General features: G+C 39.0%; 1 protein-coding gene across 2 annotated transcripts in view; it reads left to right on the forward strand.

Moving 5' to 3' along the window:
* The first annotated feature begins 557 nt into the window (after positions 1–557).
* The window catches only part of PIR (pirin), a 112,112-nt gene continuing 89,861 nt past the window's right edge, over positions 558–22,808 (forward strand). Inside the window, exons 1-3 of one of the 2 annotated variants that reach the window (XM_031660517.1) lie at positions 558–992; positions 2,833–2,980; positions 14,919–15,011. In XM_031660517.1, the coding sequence (XP_031516377.1) occupies positions 2,885–2,980; positions 14,919–15,011 (189 nt within the window). In that variant the 5' untranslated portion in view covers positions 558–992; positions 2,833–2,884. The remainder of the gene's footprint in view (positions 993–2,832; positions 2,981–14,918; positions 15,012–22,808) is intronic. The other variant, XM_021932407.2, reaches the window with a different exon arrangement.

Raw genomic sequence — 22,808 nt, forward strand, 5'->3', positions numbered from 1 at the left:
CTTTCCTTTCTCAAAACCAGGCAATGAGCCTTCTGGTGTTTAGAGAACAGAAACTGCAGCTATGCCTGTACCACTGGTTGATAATCCTAGTAATGAACTAGATCCCCTCACTGGCTTGTGCCAGCTCCTCATTCTTCTGGGAAAACTCTCCAACGCCGGCCCACTGTTTTCCAACAACATACAAATTCTTAACCCATTATCTCCCCATTAGAGTGTGCCTTCTCTTCAGGCAGGAATAAAGACGTATAGCTGCCCGTCCCCACCCCCGCACTCCCTTTCCCGCAATTCTAACTGACAAACAGCAGGCAACTTATCTATGGAACAAACGATTCTGTAGTGCTTAGAATGTGACAGGCTCGTTTAATTCTCATTGCAGCCCTATGAGGCTGGCACTATTATCATCACCATCCTCATTTTATAGAGTAGGAACCAGAGGCACAGACAGGCTGAGCCACCTGTCCCAGGTCCTGCCAAGTGGTGCCTCCCAGCGGTGGAGGCAGCACTGGAATCCGTGCCGCCAAGCTCCTCGGGTTGAGTGACATGGAGATTCCCGTTAAAAACAGATTTCCCACAAGACCGATTGGAGCACCGATCGGAGCACCTGTCCGGGCCACACATTTCCTCCTGGAACACAGCAAGTGCCCCCTAAATTACCCGATTGAGCATCTCTTCGTGGCACGAGAGGCAGGGAGGCCAAAGGGCCGCCAAGTTGGCCTGGGAGAGGCGTAGGGCGGAGCGAGAGTGGAGTGACATTCCCTAGGGCGGAGCCCCAGGGCCCTAGAGACCAAGAGACTCCCGCCTCCCTCCTCCCGCCTCCTCTAGGCCGTCGGCCGCCAAGTGCTGAGTCACGGTGAGGCGACTGGACCCGCACTCTCTTAACCTGCCCTGCCTGCACTCGCTCGCGGCGGCTCTTCGCGTCCCCCGCCGCCGCTAAGGCTCCAGGTGCCGCTACCGCTGCGTGAGTACCTGGGGCCCCTGCAGGGGCCCACTAGGTGAGGGAATGCTGGCGATCAGTTTGCAAAAGCCTGCCTTCCCCAACCCGCTTTAGACTCCTAAGGGAGATAACAAGAGATACTTAAATTGTACTACGGAATTTGGTGAAAATGGTAGACGGCTTTTCTTTCTGCAAAGCACTGAGATCTAAGTACTTCATCAGTTGTTCACATGCATACAATTTAATTGTAGGAGTCTGGAAGGACCCAGACATAATCTAGATGGGGATAAAGATACTTTCTTGTTGCTTTGGTGTAGGTGATGACCGGCCTGTACTGCTTTGAGTATTAAGCTCATTTCTGCGCCCTACATTCCATCACCCAATAAATATTTATTGATTACTATTCAGGGAGGATACATTTTAGGGTAGGCCTTGACTAAGTGGAGAGTATTGTGGAGTAGAGCCCTTCTGAATAGCAGCAGCTAACATTCTCATAGCACTAACTGCACCCCTTTGGGGAAGGCAGTCTTATCATTCCATTTTACAGATAAAACTGAGCCACAGAGAACCTCAGGTCACACAGCTGGTATGTGGTGAAGCTGAGATGCAAACCTAGGCTGTCTGGTTCCAGAGTCTGCTTTTTGCCAAAACACCTCTCTTCCTTTCAGTAGGAATCCTTGAAGGAATTGGGTACATTTCACTTGAAAAAAAGATTTAAGGGATTGGGGGTACTGTCTGCAAACACTTGAAGTGGAAAAGGGATTGATTATATTCCTTCTGGGATAGTCCATTAGAACCTACACCTCACAAGAGGAAAAGACTTTTGAATAACAAACACTCGCTATAGGTAAGTTCGGAAATATGAGATACATTGCCAAGAGCAGCTGGTCCATGACTTGCCTATGCTCTAGAAGACTTCATAAGTAAGTTGAAAGATTTCTTGCCCAAAATGTTGGCCCTGAACTTCAGGAATAGATGGGTCTTTGAATTCAATGACCCCCGAAGATCCCTTTTAATGCCAAGATCTTCAGCATGTTCTGGTAAGAGTTAGGGACCTCTTTGTTTTTCTGCGTGTTCCCTAAGGTGCCACACAAACCTCCCATCTGTCAGCCTCATTGGTAGCAACTACCTCATGGGTGCTACCAGTGAGGCTGACAGATGAGTGGCACTGGGGAAGGGATGGGACATCGAGAGAATTCAGTGAAGTAAGAAAGATAGAAGTGTTCATTGGAGGTTTTTAGTAAGTGGCCAACAGAGCTGCTAAAGTGATGCTTCACTTAACGATGGGGATATGTTCTGAGAAATGCATTGTTAGGTGATTTTGTCATTGTGCACACATCTTAGAGTGCACTTAGACAAACCTAGATGGTATAACCTAGGTGTGTAGTAGGATATGTGGTATAGCCTGTTATTCCTAGGCTGCAAATCCATACAGCATGTTCCTGTACTGAATACTGAGGCAACTGCAACACCATGGTGAGCATTTGTGTATCTAAACATACCTAAACATAGAAAAGATACAGTAAAAATACGCCATTATAGTCTTATGGGACTACTGTCATACATACAGTCCATTTATTGTTGACTGTGTAATGTTGACCTAAATGTCATTATACGGCAGGCACATGACTGTATTGCTAACCTTTGCACAAGATGACTGTAGGATTACATGAGATAATTGCAAATAATTGGTGGGGTACTGGGCACCTAGTAGGTATGCATACATGTTCACCATCATTATGGTTGTTTTAAATCACCTAACCCAGGCCCTGCACATAGTAAGACATCAACAAATTGTAGCTGCTACTATTTTGTGCATCTAATCTTAATATCATTTATTTTGTAGTCCTTGGATGTTCCCTCCTTTATGACTTCTTTTTTTGTTGTCCTTCCTTTAGCCCTCCATCCTCTACAGCTCAACATCAGAACACTCTCTTTTTAGACTCCGATATGGGGTCCTCCAAGAAAGTTACTCTCTCAGTGCTCAGCCGGGAGCAGTCGGAAGGGGTTGGAGCGAGGGTCCGGAGAAGCATTGGCCGACCCGAGGTATGCTAGTTGGGTGGCCGCTCCTTGTTTTCTTTTCAGAAGGGACTGGTGGGATGTTGATGGTGATTTGGGAAGAGGGGACCAAGATAGTCATGAGCTGGCCTGTGGGGTGCATAAGTGCAAACTTTAAAGTTTGCAGTCGGGGGGCCTATGCAAACCAGCCCCAGCCCAAAGGGGGTTTCTGTAATGTGAATACAGAGGTCTTGGGCAGAAGGTGCAGCTGAGCTTCAGGAAGTGTCTCTGCTTTTCTCTGCACACGGGCGTGCCGCCCTGGGCTGACGTGCTATCTGCCTCAGCATGCGTATCGCCAAACATGCCCACCACACAGCCCCTAAATTTATTTGCCCACACTTCAAAGAACCAGGGAGTAACTCTGATTCTCAATTCCAAATTCCCAGTAGAGGGAATCTGATTGGTTCAGCATAGGTCAGGTCTCCACTCCTGGCCAATCTGCCGTTGCCAAGGATTTAGATTCATTGAGAGACTGCTGGGACCCAACTTGTAGACCTCTGGTGAGGGACACGTGTAGATGGGTGTAGCTCTCAGAGAAGGTGATTATAGATTAGGTAGATGTCTTTCAACTTTAGAGAATGTTTTCATTTGAATATGGGAAATTTGGGATTTGTAAGGGAAATAAGTCTTATATACACAGAAAGGTATCAGATGGTGGTCATAGCCCAGGGAATATAGCCCCTAGTACCATATCAGATCCTCAAAACATTTTCTAATAGAAGAAATACATTACAGAGATGGATTCCATTTTGAAAAGTGAGACTGGTTTGTCCCTCTTCTTAAATTCTACTCTGATAATTTTAATGCTACTTTGTTGCTCAACCTAAGCTTTAAAAGGGTTACTTTCTCAACTTTTCGATCTCTGGGTTTTAAAAAACTCCTGGCCTTCCTCAATGAGTGCTGACCTACATTTTTGATGGGTTCAATATTTTTTAGTTATGTTTTAAACTGACAAATAAAAATTGTATATATTTATGATATACAAAATGATGTTTTGATAGGTGTCTATATTGTGGGATGGCTAAATCAAGCTAATTAACATATTCATTAGCTCACATACTTTTTTTTTGTGATGACAGCACTTAAAGTCTCTCTTAGTCAATTTCAAGTATACATTGTTATTAACTATAGTCACCATTTTGTGCAATGAATCTCTTGAACTCATTCCTCCCGACTGAAATTTTGCATCCTTTGACCAACATCTCTCCTTCCATATCCTCCCATCCCCTAGCTGGGGTAACCACCATTCTACTCTCTGCTTCTATGAGTTTGATTTTTTTAGATTTTGCATATGAGTGAGATCATGCAGTAATTGTCTTTCTGTGCCTGGCTTATTTCACCTAGCATAATGTTGATTGGCCACTAAGGGAGAGGAAAAACTGTCAATACAACTCTCCATCAGCCCCATCAGGCCATTTCTCTTTCCAATTAGCTTCCTATTTACACCTGAATGTCTTTTGAGGTCCATCAAACAGAGTTTTCTGAAAACAAGATTATTCTAATGGCTAAATGCACAGGGAGTGTTGGGGAGATGCAGATGGAGGTGGTATCATATTCTACTAGGCTACATCACCAACAGAACAATTGGAAAGAATTTTGGGGCCCCAAACACACCTGTTAGTTAGCCATTATTATATATTGAGGGTAGCTAACACTTTAATTAGCCCATCTGTCAGGAACACATCTCCTGAGAATTTTATTGTTTTTGTCCTGTGAATCCCTTTGGCAGTTTGACGAAACCTTTGGCAGTTTGATGAAACCTATTAATTTCTTCTGAAAGCAATGTTTTAAAATACATAAAATACATAGAATTACTAAAAGAAAATACATATGATTACCAAGGAAAACTTTTATACTGAAACATGGTTAGGAACAATTTAAAAAACATTTGGTGGCAGTTCTAGTAACTCCTGAATTTCAAAGCTGTGAAGAACATGAACAATATTTTGATATATCTACTAACAACTGTAATGTGATATGAAAATAACTTTGATTTCAATTGGTGACAAAGTCACAGGTACTGGTAATTTACTGTGGTGCATTGACTACATTCATAATTGAAGTTAAATTTCAGTCTGGAGATGACAGTGATGGTTGCACAATGTAAATATATTTAATGCCACAAAACTGTACTCTTGAAATGGTTAAAATGCTAAATTTTATGTTATGTATATTTTACCACAATAAAAAAAAAACCAGAAAAAAAATTAGTAGAGGTTAGTGACAATAAAAGTGTAATTTTTTAGCAGTCCAAGTTTACAGCCCTTCTGAGTTCTATCAGTGGTGCCAGGTAAGAGTCCATGGCTGATAACTTATGCTTTAAATATCCCCATATTTTACTGATTCAGGTCTCCTGTACCCCAGGAATGACTCTACCTTAAGGAAAAATACATGGATAGGAATCATTCCTAATCCCATCAGCCTGGTTTAATTACTATTGAGACAAAGGGTCTTTTTGTTTGTTTCCATATAATTGTATATTTTACCTCATGGGATTATATAGAATAAACAATTTTGTGTTCCAATGTTTTTTTATTTAACAATGGTAGTGTAAGGACTTCCTATGTTATTATAAATTCCTCATAAACATCATTTTAATAGTTATGCCTTTTCCTGTGTATAAGCATAGCATTATTCTCTTACTCGTGAATCTATTTTTGACCATTTAGATTGCTGCCATATTATTTTTGCACTCTACATACTACCAACTTGCCAGAAAGGTAGACTCGCTAACCCTCCCACCAGCAGAGAATGAAAGCATCTGTGTAACATCAAGAGGTTACTTTTCTTTCTTTCGGTTTTTTTTTTCTTTTCTTTTCTTTTCTTTTTTTTTTTTTTTTTTTGTCGTTGTTTCCCTTTTTTTTCCCTTGCTGTTTTTTGGCGTGATCTCAGCTCACCGCAGCCTCCGCCTCCCTGGTTCAAGCCATTCTCCTGCCTCAGCCTCCCGAGTCGCTGGGATTACAGGCATGCGCCACCACGCCCGGCTAATTTTGTATTGTTAGTAGAGACGGGGTTTCTCCATGTTGGTCAGGCTGGTCTCAAACGCCCAACTTCAGGTGATCCACCCACTTCGGCCTCCCAAAATGCTGGGATTACAGGCATGAGCCACAGCGCCCGACCAACAGGTTATTTTTCAAACTCTGCACCAAAGCTTCTGTCTCTAAAGAAATATGTCATAAACTTTGGACCCAGAGCTATTTTAGCTTAGTATCTACAACAGTGCTCAATATTCACAGCCGCAAGTGTTTTGACTCCTTTGACTGCAAATGTGGAGATAGAAGAGGAATTTACAGTGCTCTCACTGAGCCTTTCTGTGATTTAACAACAAGGAAGAGATGGAGTTGTGCTGGCCCACACCCTTCATCACAGTTATACGTGGGCCAGGCTAGCCAGATTGGAATTTGAATGGCTGAGTAGCATAGGTGCTAGGGAGTGGTTCCTCTGTGCTCCCAGCAGGAGGGAAATCCACTACTCATCTGCACTTGCCTCTATGCCCACTCCTGCTACCGGACACTCCTCGGTGGAATGTGATTCTCCGTGGGTCACTCTTATTTTTATTTTCTTAATGAAGAATTTCAATCATCATAGAAAAGTGGAGAAATGGTATAATGAATCTCCATGTTCCTTGCATCCACAATGATCAACTCATGGCAATCTTATTTCATCTATATTATCATCCCTTTCTCACCTCAAAGTATTTTGAAAAGAACTCCAGCCATTATTTTATTTCATTTATAAATATTTCAATTTGTATCTCTAAAAGATAACTTGAAAAAAAAAACACTACAATCTCATTATCACACTTTACAAAAATTTTAAAAATCCCTTAATATCATCAAATAGCCTTGACGAATCTTGGTCTTCACTGATTTAGCCTCTGTAGAAGGTGCTTTTCATTATCAAGGTCTCTAGATATTGAGTCAAGGAAGTGGGCCATAGCGTCACAGCTCAAGTCCATTCGAGGCTATATCTAGATCTCAGTCTAGGATATGTGCTGCGGTTTCCTTCTGCCTTCTCATTGTTATCCCCAGGTTCCAGTCTGGAGGCCAAGTACCCAGAAGGTAGCCGGAGGTGTTGGAGTCTATCTTGAGGAGCCTGTTACTTCAGCTGCTGCCATATTGTCTTGACGCAGGCTGACCTAGAATCTCCTGATTCTTGGCTACTACCACAGGCATTATTGCCCTTATGTCAGTTAGGATTAGGTTCAACTGTGTGTAACAGAAAGCATCCTCCAAAAACAATGATGTACATAAGTAAATTTGTTTGTTTCTCTTTTGTAAAGTGCCAAAATAGGCACTCCAGGGTGGTCTTCCACTCTTATCAGGGATCTGTGTTCATTCTATCTTAGGTCATAATTCTTAGTACATTCTTAGTGCATCATCTTATAGTCCAAGACAGCTGTTAGGGAAATGGGAACCATTTACCCTCTGTCACAGAAGGAGGAAGAGGGGAAGGGCAAAATGATACTCATCTGCTGTCCATCCTCCTCTTATAAGGAATTTTCCTAAAAGTTCCACCCTGCAACTTCTACATTGTAGCTAGATTCAATCATATGGACACAACTAGCTACAAGAGAGGCCATGGACCTAACACAAGTACCCCTCAGTATATTGTAGCGTACCTTTTATGTACACAGAATTATTGTAAGTTCAGTGGAGCATCGTAAAAAAGCATAGCATCGGCCCCATCCTCAAGGAACTATTATTCTTGGTAGTTACTTCCAGTGCTTCCTGATGTAAATAAAATGCCAGGCTTTATTATGGGAGTACTACATGCCTGAGGGTGGTGGCCGCAAGTTTTGATTGACCTTCTCTTTTTTTTTTTTTTTGAGACAGAGTCTTACTCTGTCTCCCTTCGCTCACTGTAACCTCTGCCTCCTGGGTTCAAGCGATTCTAGTGCCTTAGCCACCACGCCTGGCTAATTTTTGTATTTTTAGTAGAGACAGGGTTTCACTATGTTGGCCAGGCTGGTCTCGAACTCACAGTCTCAAGCGATCCATCTGCCTTGGCCTCCCAAAGTGCTGGGATTATAGGCATGGGCCACTGCGCCCGGCCTGATTGGCCTTAAGAGACTAAAAGAGGTAGATTGGAAGCTGCCACTTGAATTCAGCAGCTAAAGGACTTAGAACTATTTGAATGAAAAGAAATTCTCATGTAATTCAAAAACATTAATAGATTGTCAATTTGATATGTAGAGAGAGAAAGATGTGAATGAATTGGGGACTTAGTGAAAACATTTTAGAAAATCGGAGTTTTATAAATTAGGTCTTGTCTACAGATAACACATGTTTATTTTACATGCTATTGAATTCTTGCTAAATGTTTAGAGAATGTGAGGAAGTTTGATGAGGACTAATACCCAGTACTGCAAATAACACTTTAGTACGACAGTCTAATGCAAGATATTCTTACTTTTTTGAGGGAAAGTGTGTCTTACACATATCTCCAATTTTCTGGCAAGATAATCAATTCATCCCTCTGACTCTTACCTCAATCAGCCCCCTAACTTCTTCAGTCTCTTTCTTGTGCTGGCTTTCTTCCTATGTGTGTTCATATTTCATTGATTGGTGACCAGAAGGATCAAATGGGCAATAAATATGACAAATAGTACTGATTTGGTCTGAATCTATGTGTCTTCCCTACTCCAAACCTAACACCCAATATGACGGTATTAGGAGGGGAGGCCTCTGGGAGGTGTTAGGTCATGAGGGCAGAACCCTCAGGAATGGGATTAATGCCCTTATAAATGAGACCCCAGAGAGCGAGCTGGCTCCTTCCGCCATGTGGGGACACAGCTAGAAGGCACTCTGTCTGAACCAGAAAGTTGGCCCCTCACCAGACACCAAATTTGTTGGTGCTTTTATCTTGGACTTCTTAGCCTCCAGAACTGTGGGAAATAAATTTCAGTTGTTTATAATCCAACCAGTTTATAGTATTATGTTATAGCAACTCAAACAGACTAAGACAGAAAATTGGCACTGAAATTGACCATTGTCTTGAACAATAGGTCCTGGTTTCTGTTTTGATGTCTGACAAAGCTCCTTATTAAATGGTGAAATGGTCATCTGGCCACACCCTTGGTATTTTCTCCTGAACATGTTTCTCATTCTTTATAATATAGGTAGGCTGAAAATTTTTCCAAATCTTTAAGTTCTGCTTCTCTTTTGATTAACAGTTCTGCCTTTAAATTATTTCTCTCTTCTTTCATTTTTCTATATGCCATCAAGAGTAACCCGGTCCCTCAACGCTTTGTGCACAAACAGCATCAGCTAAACAACCAATTTCATTGCTTACAGGTTCTACCTTCCACAAAACACTAGGATATGAACACAGATCAGTCAAGTCATTTTGCCACTTTATAACAAGGGTAATCTTTCCTTCAGTTTTCAATAACATATTTCTGTCTAAGATCTCATCAGAATGGCCTTTACTGTCCATATTTCTACCAACAATCTATTCAGGATTACTTAGATATTCTTTAAGAAGATTGAGGCTTGGCACAGTGGCTCATGCCTGTAATCCTACCACTTTGGGAGGCCAAGGTGGGTGGATCACTTGAGCTCAGGAGTTTGAGACTAGCCTGGGCAACATGGTGAAACCTCGTCTCAACAAAAAATACAAAAATTATCTGGGCATGTTGGCTGGCACCTGTAGTCCCAGCTACTTGGGGCGCTGAGGCGGGCGCATTGCTTGAGCCCAGGAAACGGAGGTTGCAGTGAGTCGAGATCATGCCACCACACTCCAACACGGGCAACACAATGAGACCCTGTCTCAAAAAAAAAAAAAAAAAAAAAAAAAAAAAAGAAAAGAAAAAGAAAAAAAGAAAAGAAAAGAAACTTGAGACTCTTTCTACAGCCCTCTTCTTTTCTTTCTGGGCCCTCACCAGAATTGCTTTTAATGGTTCATTCACAGCAATGTAGGCTTTTGCTAGCATGACTTTAAGACTTCTAGCCACTATAAAGTTTAAGCAGTTCCAAGGCTACTTCCAGTTTTAGGTATTCATTACAGCAGTGCTCCAAGTTCTTGATAACAATGAATAAACTACTGTTCTGTGGGTGGTGGATGATGATAAGGGTAGGACTAAAAAGAGAGAACCTTTTGTTCTTCACAGTTTATTTGACAGCAGGGCATATTTACTCATTTAAACTTTTTGATACAAAGAAGCAATAAGTGTTTCTTTATCTCGTCTTTACCCATATTTTAATAGAACCACAACAACATAGAATTTAAAAGTTATCTTAGAGCTCCAAACACTTTGTTTGTACCTGGGGAAGTGATGGCTGTGATATTTATAGGACTGGTGCAGTATAACAGATTCTACCCATCTATGTAGAACCTACAGTGCTTTGGGCACAGACCAGGTGTGCTACATTCATTGTTTTCAATCCTTATAATCTTCCAAGGTATATATTATCATGTGAGGAGAAAGCAATGTATAATAAGGTATGAGAATTCTCAACCTCTCCTCCTACCAATCCCGTTTCTGTTCCTGGACTTTTAATAAGCCGATGTGGAATAATGAATGACAAGACTGAAAGGAAACAAATTTGCTTGGTTGATTTTCACTGGAAAGGGCAGAGACTTACTAGTGGAAGAGAAAAGAGTAAATACAGAAGGTGAGAGGAGAGAAGGAGAAAAGGAAAGAGGTGTCTGCAGATGGTTTGAAGTGATTTGAAGAGTTAGAGTGACAAAAAATGGAATCATGGGAGACAGATGTATACATGGAGAGGGGTAAGAGGGATTTTAAACATATATTTAAATTGAAGCCTCTTTTGGTGTTTTTGAGAGGATTCAATAAACAATTTGAATTTATTTTCAATTACTTTGAAATATTGGACTGGATGAAACACCAGGTTGAGATAGGCTACAAAGTGCCCCAGCTTTATATGGGTTGCAGTCCACATTTTCAAATGAAGAAATTGAGAATTGGTTAGGTTAAAAAACTTGCAGTAGCTTGTTGAATTTATATATTATATATAATATAAATATATTTTATATTATTTTAAAATATTATATTATTTTTAAAAATAATATATTATATATATTATATAATTTTATAATAATAAATATATATAATTTTATAATAATAAATATATATAATTTTATAATAATAAAATATATATATGCATATATAAGATATATAATTATATATCTTTAGTGATATATAATATATATAATTCTACAGCATGCATATATATATATATACTACATAATATATAATATATGATACAATTCAGGACACATGATATATTACACTTATATATCATACATAATATATATGTTATGTATATGAATGTGCATGTTTTTTCATAGAAAGTTAAAATAAGAAAGATAAAACCAGAGACAGTTTCATACTTTCATTTCTAGTAGTATGACAGAGTAGACATCCTGAAATAAATAACTTAAAAATTAATTAGCTGAGCTGCCAAGAGGTTGGTGAAACTCTTAGAGTATAAAAACAATAAGAAAGAAAGAAAAAATGGAAAATCTGAAGTTTCATAGCCATAATGGTAATCGAATGAATATTTTAAAAGTTCATAACAAAGACAACAGGACCAGAAGATTTTACAGACAAATTTTACAAAATATTTAAGGTGTAAGTAATTCTAATAATGCACAAACTCTCCAGGGGATGAAATCTAAGGAAGTGCTCCTCAAATCACTTCATGAAGCTGACATTGCCTGGCTATCGGGACCAGACAAGGACAGCTAATAAAAGAATAACTACATCATATTTATGAAAATGTTTGCAAGAATCATAGAAAATTAACCAACCAAATACAACAATGTATTAAAAGACAATATATCATGATCAAGTTTGGATTATCTGAAGAGAGCAAATTTGGTTTAATGTTAGAAAGTCTATTTGTATATTTTATTAAAATTAAGAGGTTAAAGGAGAAAAAAATCATGTAAGTGTCTCAATAGTGTGGAAAAGGCATTCAACAGAATTCAACATCCATTCATGTTTTAAAAAAACAACAACTTGGTAAACTAGAAGTACAAGGGAAACTCTTTAACCTTATGAAGGGAATTTATAAAACACCTGCATTAAACAACCAGATTACCAATAAAAGTTTATAAAGCAATCTATGTAAAATCAGGGAGAAGACAAGGATGTCTACCACCACCATTTCTACTCAAGACTGTTATAGAGATGCTCACTTGTAAAAATGCAAGGAAAAGAAATAGAAAATATAAGGATTGAAAATAAAAAAAAAATCCCTTCTTATTTGCTAATGAGCGTTGGTTGAAATATTACTACCAAATATTCACTCCTTCTCTATAATAGGATTTTACACCCACATCCATTTTTAGGTACATTATCCATGAGACACACAGGGAGGGATTAAGGGCCCTCCTCCCTGACTTTGGGCTTGGCCATGTCACATGCTTTGACCAATGGAATGTATTAATGTGATTGTGAATGGTTGACCTGACTTGCTTTTTACTCCTGCCCTTGGCTGTGAGAACATAATGCCCTTCATAGGGGCCACTGTTTCAGCTGGAGTCCCAGAGTGAGAAGACATGTCAAGACCAGCCAGGCCCATACAAGCCCAGAGAAATTGCAGTCTGCCACGGCTTTAATCCAATGCAAGACAAAAATTTTTTTGTGAACTATTAAGCAAAAGCTTATTGATACACTGGTGATATGAACATCTAAAAAGAAAACCCAAAAGAAACTACAGATGAATCATTAAAATTAATAAGAGGCAGGGTTCAAAAATCGCGTAGCATGTTTCTAATTTCCAGCAGCAAACTGTTCAAAATATAATGTGCAAATGATGCTTGCAGTAGAATTCCATTAAAAATACAAGTTAGCTAGAAAAATAATTTTTAAATATATGTAAGACCTTTATGGAGAAAATTGCAAATCCTTATTGAAATATGTTTAAAGACCTAAATAAATGGGGATAACCATGGTTCTATTGAGGAAACATTGAGGAAAACTCAATATTATATAAATGTCAGTTCTTCACAAATTGATCGATAGATTAAAACCAATTCCAATCAAATGTTCAAAATTTTTCTTCATAGAATTTGATAAATTTTCTAAAATTTATGCAAAATAACGTGGTCAAGAATAAGCAAGACAATAACAAACATATGGATGACAGCCAGATATGTTTCTACCTCTCATTTGAGCTGAGATTGATCTTTAGTTGCCTGCTAGCCTTTGCATAATATAATGTACACTCAATATTAATAGTTCTATTTATACAGATAACATTTATATGGATATATCAAATTCAGTGTGACTTAAAATGAAGTCACCATAGCTATTTCAAGGTAGCTTCTTCCATTATGTTCTTTAAGTGCTGAATGGCCCTACCATCTTCCCAGACACCATAGTTAAAAATTTGGGAGTCAGTTAATGCTCTTCCTTTTTGTCTCATAAATATCTACCCAGTCACTCAACCACTCTCCATCACTACTGCCATTGCCTTAGTTCTGGCCTTTGCCTTTGCTCAGACTATTTGAGATAAACTTCTAGATATTCTTTGTTTCCTGTCTTCCTTTACCAAGCCATCTTCCATAGAGTGATCCTTCTAAATCTGATCATATCAAACTCTGATGAAAACTCCCATAACCTTCAGGATAAAATCCAAACTCCTTTAGGATTTCTCCTCCATCATCTGCCCATGTATCTCATAATTCCATATGCATCTTTTGCCCCAACAGATTAGTTTCCCTTAGCTCTTTAAGCATGCCAAGCTGATTTTCTGCTTTTCTACCTGTAATATCTTTCCTTCTCCTTTTCTCCCATCTACTTGATTAACTCAACCATGTACTTCAAGACAGAGATTAAGTGTCATATTCCTGAGTTTTCTGACCTTCTCTGATCCCATCCCACTCTCATATTTGTAAAATTGTCTTCCTCCAAAGCATTTATCATCTTGTTGCAATAATTGATTTTCTAGTCTGTTCCCCTGTAAGATTATGAATCTGTTTAGGATACAGAATACATCTTGTTTGTACTTGACTATTTATATCTTAGATGATTATGAAATGTTTGTCCCTTTTTGTGCTTCTTATGAAATGTCAACTCTCTAACACAATCTGTGAATCCTTGTGTGTATGTGTGTGTATTAGTCCGTTTTCATGCTGCTGATAAAGACATACCTGAAACTGGGCAATTTACAAAAGAAAGAGGTTTAACTGGACTCAAACAGCTCCACGTGGCTGGGGAGGCCTCACATTCATGGTGGAAGGCAAGGAGGAGCAAGTCACATCTTACACGGATGGCAGCAGGCAAAAAAAGAGAGCTTGTGCCGAGAAACTCCCATTTTTAAAACCATCAGATCCTGTGAGACCCATTCACTATCACAAGAACAGCACAGGAAAGACCCATCCCCATGTTTCAGTCATCTCCCACTGAGTTGCTCCCACAACACATGGGAATTATGGGAGCTACAAGATGAGATTTGGATGGGGACACGGAACCAAACCATATCAGTGTGTATAAGAAGTTCTTCCTGGCCGGGTGCGGTGGCTCAAGCCTGTAATCCCAGCACTTTGGGAGGCCGAGACGGGCGGATCACGAGGTCAGGAGATCGAGACCATCCTGGCTAACACGGCGAAACCCCGTCTCTACTAAAAAATACAAAAAACTAGCTAGGCAAGGTGGCGGGTGCCTGTAGTCCCAGCTACTTGCGAGGCTGAGGCAGGAGAATGGTGTAAACCCCAGAGGCGGAGCTTGCAGTGAGCTGAGATCCGGCCACTGCACTCCAGCCTGGGCGACAGAGCAAGACTCCGTCTCAAAAAAAAAAAAAAAAAGTTCTTCCTGAAAGCAATTTTCATTGTAAAAAGTTGCTCATTGGCTATGTAGTTTTCAGTGAGGCTTGCTAGATCTGTTCATAAATGTAGCTCTTGGTAGTATGGCTTAAAAGACATACCTAATCTGCAAATTTTGCTTTTATTTCAGTTAAAAAATCTGGATCCATTTTTACTATTTGATGAATTTAAAGGAGGTAGACCAGGAGGATTTCCTGATCATCCACATCGAGGTTTTGAAACAGTAAGTACAATAATTTGATTGCAGAAGTGTGTATTTTGAAACATGCCTCTTTCTTCTAATAGAAAATTCAATTTTAAAAGCAATAAATAATGGGCTCAAAATTCATTTATAAGTTGCAGGCTATTTTACATAAGATATACTCAAATTTAAATATTTACTGTTTTTAGGATTCTTTGAATTTATGCCACCAAAAACATTCCTATTTGAGCAGTTAATAAATTGGCTTATTAAAATATTTTTATAATTAAAATAATGTATTGGGGATAGAATAAACTATTTGTGATTAAAATACTTTTATATAGAAAACCTGTTTCTAATCATGCCACTGCCTGGCAGTCTGGGCAACAGAGTGAGACCTTGTCTTAGAAAAAAAAAGAAAGAAAAAGAAAAAACATGTTTCTATCTTATTTCTACACAAGAATGTTCAGATGTGTGTAACCTCCTGTAATATTATAAACTCCAAAAGACAATCCAAGAAGTATATGAGTATTTATACTAACTTCTAAGGAATTATAGAATCAAGGGGCCTGAATATAACATAGCCTAAAAATTAGGATTTTAAGGACATACATATACATTTACTAGTTTAATTGCAAAATTTAGAGATTCTACTGAACACTTAATGTTCAGTTTTAGTTAGATACAGAAATAAAAATGTGTAACATAATATTGTGGCACTTTCAAAGATTCTCACTGTCCACACACATATATTCTGTGGAAGCTCAGGGATAGTTACTTCCTAGTTACAATGTTTAGCCATCTACTCACGAGAACAACCTGTATTCCTAGGGAAGAGACCAGGGCTTGTTAAAGGCTCAGTGTGTTTGTAAAGCCAATTAGTGAATGAGTAAATATTTATTGAAGGCTAGTGATATGCAGGCGTTGGTGTAGGGTGATCTTTTGTATGTTAGGGTGTGTTGAGTGTTGGGAAAGTGTGGGCAGAAGGCAGATGGAGGGAGGCTAAAGAAGGGTGAGGCATGATCCCTGCTTGCCTCCTATGTAGTCTAGTTAAGGAGGTTAAAGATGTTTGGGAAAGAGGGCACCACCACAGTGTAAAAGGATAATGAAGCAAGAAGTTTCTGGAAGTAGGATCAGGATAGTTGAACTCTTTTCCCTTCCTCATTTAGCCATTCGCCTTCCAGTTCCCTTCTCTGCTAACATGTTGAAGGCGCTGTGGCTTGCTTTGCAGCAGTAATGGAAGCCATTCCTTTCACCTACCCTACACTCGTGCTGGATTCTGACTCTGTTCCTGGAAAATGTCTCCACTCTGTGCTCCTGCTCGAGCTGCTTCTTGTTCACTCCATCCCATAGCTCCACTTACCACCTTACTAATCCTTCAAGGTCTTTTCGGGTATCACCATCTCCATCAAGTTTTGCAGACAATCCCAAGAGGATGCACTTTCTCCTTCATTTGGTCCTCATCGCATTATATTTTTACCAGTCTCATGCACATTATGCCTTTTTGATGACCTTGATTGTATACTCTCTGTCTTGCATTAGAATTAGGGATTGCCTCAACCTCCCCTCACATACCCAAGAGGACCATGAAATCATTCTCTGTGTTCTCTATGTGGAGATACTCAGTAACTACCAGCTGAATTTAAGTGAATAATAAAAAGTTGAAGACAATGAATATATATTTGAGATGGAGTCTCGCTCCATTGCCCAGGTTGGAGCACAGTGGCGCCATCTCAGCTCACTGCAAGCTCTGCCTCCTGGGTTCAGGCCATTCTCCTGCCTCAGCCTCCCGAGTAGCTGGGTACAGGCACCCACCACCACGCCTGGCTAATTTTTTTTGTATTTTTAGTAGAGACGAGGTCTCACCGTGTTAGGTAGGATGGTCTCAATCTCCTGACCTCGTGATCCGCCCACCTCGGCCTCCCAAAGTGCTGGGATTACAGGTGTGAGCCACTGCGCCCGGCCGACAATGAATATATTAAATAAAATGAATGATTAAATAGATTACTTTCATTTTCATTATGCAAAATGCTTTCTGGGGGGGAATGCTTTATAAATTATAAGGTACTCAGCTTTAAGCAACTCCCTGAAGGAGTGTAGCTGTAGAATATTGGTGTTTGGCTCTTTTGATTAAGAATTTTCCTTAAAACTGTAACTGTAATTATTTGTCAGTTCATTTACTTGCTAAAATGTATTGGTAACCCCCAAATCAGTACTTGTGGTGCTTTTGTGGTAATTCGTGGACATGTGAAAGTGGCAAAAATTTGAGCTGCCCGCTGCACACGTTCCCAGCTGAGGCTGAATGAAGCAATGCTCTTTTTTTCTTGTTTTACAAGAAAGTGTCCTTTCACAGTAAGCTTAGTGCCACTTTTTCCACACTTTCGTGCTTTGTGTGGGTAATTTCACTGTTTAAAATGGCTCCCACACACAATGCACTAATGCTATCTAGTGTTCCTAAATGTAAGGAGACTGAGATGTGCCTTACGGAGAAAATATGTGTATTAGATAAACTTTATTCAGGTATGAGTTGTAACACTGTTGGCCTAGAGTTCAGTGTTAATTAATCAACAATATCTGTTAAATAAGGTGGCTTTAAAGAGAAAGACACATAAAACAAAGTCATGTATTGATCAACTGAGCAAAATATTGTGACCAGAGGCTTGAAGGAACACAATCCTGTATTTATCCTAGGAGCAATGGTCTAGTGTTCTCTAATTCAGTGATCATGGCAACTATGTAGAACATTTTTCTGTAAAAAATGATGAGAATCAACTGTATCAGTTTTCCCCAGGAGTGTAGGTAAGCCAGAGACTCACGTGGTAAACCATTATCTCTTAATGTGAGCTTTAAAAGTCTGAAATTTAAAGCCAGGCCCACTTGTAGTCTCTCATCACCTCCCTGGAGCATTTTCTAAATTATGCAGGCTTGTAAATTTTGAAAATGCTGACTAGGATAAAGAACAAATTTAGGATCACCTGTGATGTTAGCGCACCATCCAGAAATAGCTATTGTTTTTATTTTGATATATTTTCGTTCAGTACTTTTTTTTCTGGTACCACGCTATTTATGTTTTGCATCTTTTTGTTAGCTTAGTATTATACCGTAAGCATTTAAAAATATTATTTAAAAAACAATTTTAATGGCCTCATTAAGCACCTGCCATGATGGTTGTACCAACTGCTATTACCGCAGTGCTGTGTTCTGAAGGTTCCTGTTTTCCCTCAACATCACCAACATCAATGTATTTATTTGACTTTTCTTACCTTTGCCATTTTTACAAGTGAAAAATAATGCTTTATGATAGTTTTAATTTATAGAATAGTATTTTCCACATTTCTTCGATCTCTTATTTGAGCGAGGTTGATTTTCTTTTCATTGTAAAACATTCATTCACCATATATATTTAATATTCTTGGCTTTTTTTTTTTTTTTTCCTGCCGGGTTGCTGGTATTCTTTTCATTATTTTATAGAAGCTCTTCACATATTAAGGAAGTCAGATCATTTTCAGTGACAGGAATTGCAATAGTGTTTGAGGGATTGGGCTTGTTTTGTAAGCCTCCAAAGGTAAACTTTTGAATACAAAGCATAGATACAAAATAGAAGGAAGAACTTTGTAACAATTAGTTATGCAAAGATAGAGTAACTAATATAAGCATGCACTGCAGCAACATAAGCGTGTACTGAATGGTCACATACTTGATGTGTTGTCAGGATCAACGTCCTCAAAATAGTGATGTGCTGGAGCTCACATTTATTTATTTTTTAATAAAAAAGAAATTTTACTAACACATGAGTATAAAATGTAACTAATATACATATTTTGAGCGCACACTCACATTTATTTTAACTGATTGAAGAAATGTGGAAAATATTATTCTATAAAATTCTCATTATCTCAGGTGTGACCCATGAACCAGCAGTGTTATCATTTGTAGCCTCAGTCTCCACTTCAGAGCTCTGAGTCAGAATCTACATTCCTACATCATCAAATGACTGATATACACATTACAATTTGAGAAATGCTGGCCTAGATCTTCCAAGTCAGAAATACGATTCTATAAGTAAGAGAGAGATCCCAATTTTACTGAGTTAATGGCTAATCCATTTTTAAACTTAACTCTTAGGTTTGAATAGCTATATATTTTTTATTAAAAATTTGCCTGAAAATTGAGAAGGCATACTGTAGGGAAGAGGCACAGCTGGTGGTCACAAGACAAAAGGAGAAATGCATTCAGTTTTTCCTACCAGGAGTTTGTTTTCTGGGGAGGATTGTTTTTCAAAAGGCCTGAGTGGTAAAGGGTGAAATAGTTTTGCATTTACCCTGTTTCTGGTCAGGCCTGATATTGTGATTTGTTTAGGGCAACTTTAGTTATCAGAAACAAAGAACAATCAGAGACATGGGAAAGTCCTGCTAAAGTTTAGCTCAAAAAAGGAGGTACTTACAGATCAGACTCCGTTGATGAACCTCTCACCTACCCTAGGAAGAAACATGTCTTGTGCCTTTTAAAATCATCCTTAAATGATAGCCTCTGGAGTTTTCAGGTTTTAGCACTGAAAGGCTCCTGTCCCCAGGAACCTCTCATTCCTTAGCAAACTGAGATGATTGGTCACTCCTGTTTAATTAAGCTTAAGAGCGATCAGGAGAAAACCATCCTGCCTGCTTTTCAGGGATATTTTAGGATGACCTTGTCTACTGGGTTCTCAATTAGGCTGAGAAGTGTTTTTAAAGTGTTTTCACTACAAGCCTCAGCAAGTTCTTTGATTTAGTTCACGAGAACAAAACCACCTTGTTTCCAAGGGTGTGCCCATCAGAAAAGCCACGCTCATATTTACTGGTTGGTAGCCGACAGTGTTTGCATGCAATGCCTGAACAATACCCAGGAGAGGAAGGGAAAGGTCCTGATGATTCACACCTAAAACTTATGACCGGATTCAAACCTCCCACCTCCCACATAGCCTGTATTTTTTCTAGCTTGCTGTGCACCACTTTCAAAAGCAAACTCTACCATCAAGGCTGAAAAAAAAGACTTGATTAAATTCAACATCCATTTTGGAAAACTGGGGAAGGATACTTTTTCAATATCATAAAGACTCTCTATTGTTCAGGGAGCATCTTTTGTTATATTTAACACTGAGATATTATATTCTTATTAATATGAAAAAGAAGACAAGACTGTCTACCAGTACCATCACAGTTTAATATTGTTCTGGAAACTCTGAAGCTGTTAATAAGAGTTACAGTGTTGGAAAGGAGGAGAAAAATTATTTGTAGGTAATAAAATAATAATAAAACTCACAGTGGCTTAATGTGGTTTTGGTTGGTGATACGGTTGGAGGAGGAAGGAAGGCTCAGGATTTGCCCTGAAGTTGTGATTACAGCGAAGCACACAAATCTTAGCATATATATTCATTTGGCATGATTTGAGAGTGAAGGTAACAGATATAAGAAGGAAGCTGGCTGGGCACGGTGGCTCACGCCTGTAATCCCAACACTTTGGGAGACTGAGGCGGGCGGATCACGAGGTCAGGAGATCGAGACCATCCTACCTAACACGGTGAGACCCCCCCCCCCTACTAAATATACAAAAAATTAGCTGGGCGAGGTGGCGGGCGCGTGTAGTCCCAGCTACTCGGGAGGCTGAGGCAGGAGAATGGCGTGAACCCGGGAGGCGGAGCTTGCAGTGAGCTGAGATTCGGCCACTGCACTCCAGCCTGGGCGGCAGAGGGAGACTCCGTCTCAAAAAAAAAAAAAAAAAAAAAAAAAAAAGAAGCAAGCTACTCTCAAGACACCCCTTGGCACCACTGTACTAAGAATGTCAACCAAAACCTATTAGTAAATGGCTGGATATAAAATAAGTATGTAAAAATCAATAATTCTCCTGCTTAAAAGCAATAATCAGATGTAATGGGGGGGTGTTAAAACGAACTAAATATGACCTGAGAAGGACTCTGTATTTCTATATTTGAGTCCTTGTGGAGGCACCGTAACCTAAGTTAATAGGTAGACAAGATTGAAAACCTAACTTAAGAGTATGTGCCTGTAACAATAGCTGGGTCTTGGCTGATCCCAGCAGCCATACTTCAACCACTCATATACTGCTGAGTGTTCAAACAAGGCAAACGCGTGTTTAAACCAATCCAGCTGTTTCTGTACCTCACTTCCGATTTCTGTACGTCACTTTCCTTTTGTTGTCTATACATTTGTTCTGACCACGTGGCATCCCTGGAGTCTCTCTGAATCTGCTGTGATTCTGGGGGCTGCCAGATCTGCTAATCATTTATTTTTCTTGGTCCATTAAACTCTGTTAAATTTAATTTGTCCAAAGTTTTCTTTTAACAGGGGAAAGCATCGTACTCATAATGGCCGTAAGAACCCAATATAATTCCCTAGAAAAAAGTTATTCTCCTTTAACCCAGTAATCCTACTTCTATTAATCTATTTCTGGGAAAAATCCAAAGTAAGAAGAAAGGCTTATTAACAAATGTTTATTCTAGTACAATTTTTAAAAAATAAAAAAGAGAGGCTGGGCACGGTGGCTCACGCCTGTAATCCCAGCACCTTGGGAGGCTGAGGCAGGAGAATCGTTTGAACCCGGGAGGTGGAGGTTGCAGTGAGCTGAGATCGCGCCATTGCACTCCACCCTGGGCAACAAGCAAGACTCTGTCTCAAAAATAAATAAATAAAAAATAAAAAATGAATTATTTAAAATAGTAGAGGAGTAATTACATATCTAGAAATTATCTACAAGAAAATTATTATATATTTGAAAGATGGAATGTTATGCAGCATTATCTATAAAGACAAATATTGTAGCCAATTTAAATATTCATCAATCATAAACTGTTTAGATTGTTTTTTCTTAACCAGCACAACTAGTGACTTTTTGGGTGCATAATTCTTTGCTATGGGGGGCTGTTCCATGCATTGCAGGATGTTTAGCAGCGTCCTTGGCCTCTACCCCCTCGGTGCCAATTGCATCTGCCTACACCTAGTTGTGACAATAAAAAAAGTCTCCAGACATTGTCAACTGTCCTCTGGGGGTGTGAGAGAGGGCAAAATCACCCCTGGCTGAGAACCAGTAGTTTAAATACATGTGTCCAATAGCATGGCTTACAGTCATTAAGGAGAATGACATGGCTTGATAGTCCTAATATAGAGCAATCTTGATGATATTTGGAAAGTGACAGAGGCAAGGTGCAGAATTCTTGTGGCATAGTGTAGCATTTATATAAAAAGCAAAAACTATGCCTTTTTTCTTTTTTAAATGACTTATTACCAAATTTATTGTGGGGAAGATGGATTATTATAATAAATGATTATTTCTACAGACCACCCTGATGCAAATCAAATAAAATTACAAAATACATGTTATAGTACCCAAAGAAGATGGTGTTTAGAGAGAAAATGAACACATCATAACAGGTACAAATATGTATTTACAAAGCTTTTTAAAAAGTAGTGGTTTATATTATATTTATAGGATTGTACAGCCATCACTGCTGATTCCAGAACACTTTCATCTGCCCAGAAAGTAAACCTGAACTCATTATCAGTCTTTTCTCATTCTTCCTTCCTCCAGCTCCTAGGAACCACACTTTCTGTCTCTACTTATTTGTCTATTCTATTTCATATAAAAGGAATCATATGGTATGTGGCCTTTTGTGTTTGGTCTCTTTCACTTAGCATAATGTTTTCAAGGTTCATTCACTTTGTAGCATATATATATTTTTATATGCCTGACTAATATTCTGTTGTATAGATATTCTATTGTATGGATAGACCACATTTTGTTATCCAATCATCCACTGGTGGACACTTGAGTTGTTTCCATTTACAC

The sequence above is a fragment of the Papio anubis genome, chromosome X (genome assembly GCF_008728515.1).
Source record: "Papio anubis isolate 15944 chromosome X, Panubis1.0, whole genome shotgun sequence".
Taxonomy (NCBI): Eukaryota; Metazoa; Chordata; class Mammalia; order Primates; family Cercopithecidae; genus Papio; species Papio anubis.